Source organism: Oryctolagus cuniculus, chromosome 9 (assembly GCF_051225735.1).
Source record: "Oryctolagus cuniculus isolate XC-2025 breed Fujian yellow rabbit chromosome 9, ASM5122573v1, whole genome shotgun sequence".
Classification (NCBI taxonomy): domain Eukaryota; kingdom Metazoa; phylum Chordata; class Mammalia; order Lagomorpha; family Leporidae; genus Oryctolagus; species Oryctolagus cuniculus.
In genome coordinates, this window is record NC_142875.1 from 1,462,860 (window position 1) to 1,467,951 (window position 5,092).

A 5,092-nucleotide genomic window follows, 5' to 3' on the forward strand; every position below is an offset into this window, starting at 1 on the left:
ACATACCAGGCCCGAGCCAGTGAGGACGGCTTCGCGTGGAATCTGTTGGCCGGGACCAGATAAGGGCTTCGTGGGCAGGGCAGCTGTGCTGGTCGGACGCCGCTCCCACTCCCCTCTCCCACACGGCAGGAAATTATGTAGGCTGCGAGAAGGCAGGGCGGGTGGGGCTCGCTGCTCTTTATGTCCCTTCAATGCGGATGCTTGTAGTCCACATCAGCAGATAAGGGAGCCAGAATGGAAGTCGCAGGTAATTCCCCGGCAGGCCTGGCGCGGGGGCTGAGCCGGGGGCAGGGGCAGGGCCCCCCCCAGCCTTGGACGCGGTGCGGGCGCTGCCGTGGCCGGGCCTGGGCGCCGTGGGCCGCGGCCCCATCACCTGCAGTCCCCAAACTCTGCAGCCGTCTGGGCTCCTGAGGCCAAGCATGCGGGCCTGGTGCTTTCAGCATTGGCCCTGGGGTGGGGCAGCGCCGGGCGTTTTGTGGGCGGCTCCCGGGGAGGACGGCACCGTGTGGCCTCGGAGCCACGTGGCCACCCTGATGGAGTCGTCTGTCCTTCTCCTGGGCGTGGGTGCGGTCCAGCGGCCTCCTGGCTTCACCTGTTGAGAATCTTCTAGAGCTCCCACTGCGGCCTTTGTAGTTCGTGGTGCGCCGGCTGCAGCCCGGTCTCGGTGCTCGCCACAGACAGAGGTGTTTCTAGAACACAGAGGAATGCTGAGGTCTGGGGGCTGGGGCTTGGAATTCCTGCACAAGGGAAGACGAGGCCCGAGTGTCCGAGCTGGGCCGAGTTTTTCTTCACCTGCCCCGTGAGCGGGGAGGTACCTGCAGGCCACTCCCACACCCAGGCTTCTCCCTGTTCCGACGGCCTGGGTGCTCCCCCTCCCCCTCCTCTCCCCCTCCCCCGCCCCTCCACCGGTGGGGATGCAGGCACTGGGTTTGTCCTCTTACCCCCACGGGGGTCTTCAGGCAGAGCCGGGTTAGTCGACGAACGAAAACCGTTCTCGGATTTATCCACGGCTCTGTTGAAACTAACTTTGCTCTAGATCACCACGCGTGTCGGTAGTCATGTGTAACACGCATGTAACATGTAGTCCATGGTGACCATGGTTCAAAAGCGTGGAACTGAAGCCGTTGTCCGTTCTGCTCACGAAAAGGAGAAAATGGGTAACAGCAAGTACGCTGGGCAGTGATAACGCAGCCACTGAGCAAAGCCGCGGCTGCTCTCTCTTCCAGAAACGCTCGGACTCAGGCGCCAGGTGTTCCCCTGATAGACTTGGGGCTAAAGCAGTCTCACTTCTTGCACACACTCACACTCACACATACGTGCTCACACTCGCACATACACACTCACACTCGCACATACGTACTCATATTCACACATACGTACTCATATTCACACATACGTACTCACACTCACACTCACACATACGTGCTCACACTCGCACTCACACATACGTGCTCACACTCACACTCACACATACATGCTCACACTCACACATACGTGCTCACACTCGCACATACACACTCACACTCACACATACATGCTCACACTCGCACATACGCACTCACACTCACACATACATACTCACATTCACACATACGCGCTCACACTCACACATACGTACTCACACTCGCACATATGTACTCACACTCACACTCACACATACGTGCTCACACTCGCACATACACACGCACACTCACACATACGTACTCACACTCACACATACACACTCACACTCGCACATACGTGCTCACACTCGCACATACGCACTCACACTCACACATACCACTCACACTCACACATACGTACTCACACTCACACTCACACATATGTGCTCACACTCGCACATACGCACTCACACTCGCACATACGTACTCATACTCACACATACGTACTCACACTTGCACTCACACATACGTACTCACATTCACACATATGCACTCACACACTCGCACATACGTACTCACACTCACACATACACACTCACACTCGCACATACGCACTCACACTCACACATACACACTCACACTCGCACATACGTGCTCACACTCGCACATACGCACTCACACACATATGTACTCACACTCGCACATACGCACTCACACTCACATACGTACTCACATTTGCACATACACACTCACATTCACACATACGTACTCACACTCGCACATACGCACTCACACTCACATACGTACTCACACTCATGCTCACACATACGCACTCACATTCACACATATGCACTCACACTCGCACTCACACATACGTACTCACATTCACACATACGCACTCACATTCACACATACGCACTCACATTCACACATACGTACTCACACTCACACATACGTACTCACATTCACACATACGCACTCACATTCACACATACGCACTCACACTCACACATACGTACTCACACTCGCGCATACGTACTCACACTCATGCTCGCACATACGCACTCACACTCGCACTCACACATACGTACTCACATTCACACATACGCACTCACATTCACACATACGCACTCACACTCACACATACGTACTCACACTCGCACATACATACTCATATTCACACATACGTACTCACACTCACACATACGTACTCACACTCGCACACAAAACACGTGCAGTCTCACGCACACTTGCACACACACACAGGCGCTCATACACGAAACACATGCACACACGCACACATCTCCATACCCACAGTCACACACGTGCTCACAGGCACACACGTGACCGCACGCTCACACACTTGCTGTCTGAGACATGAGGTGAACAGGCTGCTGGTGGCTCTGTCTCCCGACCAGAGGCGGTGAGCGGTGAACAGTGAACGTGGCTCGTGGGCGGCAGAGCCAGCTCTTCTCCCTGAGTCCCGGGACGTCCCCCGCCGCACGCTCTCAGGTCCCGACAACCCCTCCTCTTGCACACACGAGACCCCCGCCCATCTGTGGGAACCGTGCTGCCTGTCCAGAGAGAGCACCTTGGACGTGGCTGGCTGACGTGGTCACCGGTTGGAGCTAATTTTAGAATTTTAACTTCCTTGAGAAATGAAATCCAGGAAATTCTTTTAAATTAGCTTCTATTCATCACAGAATGTGGGAAGCTCCCCAGACGGGAAAGTGACCCAGCTGCAGGCTTGGGCCTCTGCGTGTGGCTGCAGGGTGCCCACGCCCCTGCAGGGTGGGGAAGAGTGTGTGTGTGCGGGTGTGACTTCAGTGTGTGCGCGCTGTGTGTGCGGGTGTGACTTCAGTGTGTGCGTGCTGTGTGCAGGTGTGACGGCAGTGTGTGTATGTGCCTGTGTGTGCAGGCGTGACTGTGTGTGCCTGTGTGTGTGGTGTGACTACGGTGTGTGTGTGCCTGTGTGTGCAGGCATGACTGTGTGTGCCTGTGTGTGTGGTGTGACTGCAGTGTGTGTGTGCCTTCGTGTGTAGGTATGCACTTGTGTGTCCTGCAGGAGTGCATGTGTGTGCCTGCGTGTGGGAGGATGTATCTACCAGGCTGTGCATGTGTGCGCACACGTGCTCACGGCTGGCGTCCGGGTCAGCACACTGCCGCACACGGCATCTCTTGCTCTTGCTTCAACTGAGCACTGGCTGGGCTCTGCAGGGGCCGGGAGGGCAGCGGCACCAGGAAGGGACCCAGGGTCCGTGGAAGTGCACCTGGGATTAGTGTCTTTCTGGTACAGACCCTCAGAGCCCAGGGTGCAGAACATGTGTGCACATGTATGTGCGAGTGTGTGTGCATGTGAGTGCGTGCTGAGTGCCTGAGCATGAACCTGTGTGCGTGCAGATGTGTGCATGTAGGAGCCGTGTGTACACGCCTGCATGTGAGTGTGGATGTGTTCATGTGTGTGCATGTATGAGTGTATGTGTACATGTCTGCGTGTGTTCATGTGAGTCTGTTCATGTGTGTGCACATATGAGTCGTGTGTATGCGCGCATCTGTGTGAGTGTGGCTATGTGTTCATGTGAGCCTGCATGCATGTGCGTGTGAGTGTGTGTGCACAGGTGTGCACCTGTGAGTCACGTGCCCCTCCACCCCCTGACTGCACACGGCCTGGGGCTCCTCCTGGCCCTCCTCCTCCTCCCCTTCCCCCCCTCCCGTCTGGGACTCCTCCGCTGGCCGGCACCACGTCACACGCGTGCAGGTACTGGGCGCGTGTGGGCCGCGGGAAGCGGCTCTTTCATAGACGCCCACTGGGTTTTCAAACAGTGCAGGCGATGACTCCGGGGCTCAGCGTCCAGGGTCCGGCCCCAGGGCCGGTGCAGGGGGCACTTTCGCCTCTTTCCAAAGCCGTCCAGCCCTGGCTTCTTTCCCGTGTGCGGTGCCTGCGGCGAAGGCGCAGCCCGGCCTCGGCCTGCAGGCAGCTCGGCAGACAGCTCCGGGGCGCGGAGGACGCAGGCAGAGCTCCTCAGAGAGCAGGAGTCGGGGGCCCTGAGCACTGATTCCTCGTGTGACCACGGCGGCCTCGGAGTCCCCGGCAGCCCCGGCTCCCACGGCGTGACCCGTGTGTCCCCGGGCTCGGAGCCCAGGGGCCGCTGGGGCCGGCACCCGGCCGCCTCGCCCCAGCTCCGACGTGTGGGCTGATGCGTTAAATGAGCCTGCTGCTCCGAGGGTTATAAATGACAAGATTTTTACTATTACAGGTAATTTATAGCGATTTCCTGTTTGACGTGACAGATCCTCACCAAGTCCAAAGCTGTCTGGCTGACATCCGCTTACGGTAACGCTTCCCCCCTCTCCAAACCCGAGCGCGCGCTAACTACTGTTTTCCTAGGCGCCAATTTGCACCTGTGGGGTCTGCCTCTTGAGGCCTCGGTGAGGGCCCCTGGCCTCGCCTGCAGGCGGCGGCGTGCCTTTCAGGCGGTAATGTGGGTGATTACTGGCATATTTGCTGTAATTTATAAAAATCACAGGAAGTGACATTTTTATTAGTGACTCCACATCACCCGTGGCAGCGGATGTTATGCATACAAATCCTCTCTAACCCCTGCTCCCGAGGCGGGGGGCGCGCCTCTCTCCTGGTGGGGGGGGCCTGCCTGGGAGGGAGCTCCGGCCTGGGAAAGTCAGCTGTGGGGACTGCCGGGGGCGGGGGTCAC

The 5,092-nt window shown here is 57.6% G+C and overlaps 1 protein-coding gene across 1 annotated transcript; it reads left to right on the forward strand.

Annotated features, from left to right (window-relative positions):
• The first annotated feature begins 1,096 nt into the window (after positions 1 to 1,096).
• On the forward strand, positions 1,097 to 4,050 carry LOC149124488 (uncharacterized). The gene is made up of 2 exons (XM_089304842.1): positions 1,097 to 1,167; positions 1,282 to 4,050. Exons 1-2 carry the CDS (start codon positions 1,097 to 1,099, stop codon positions 2,807 to 2,809), a joined length of 1,599 nt encoding a protein of 532 aa, XP_089160968.1. The 3' UTR covers positions 2,810 to 4,050.
• Positions 4,051 to 5,092: the final 1,042 nt, after the last annotated feature.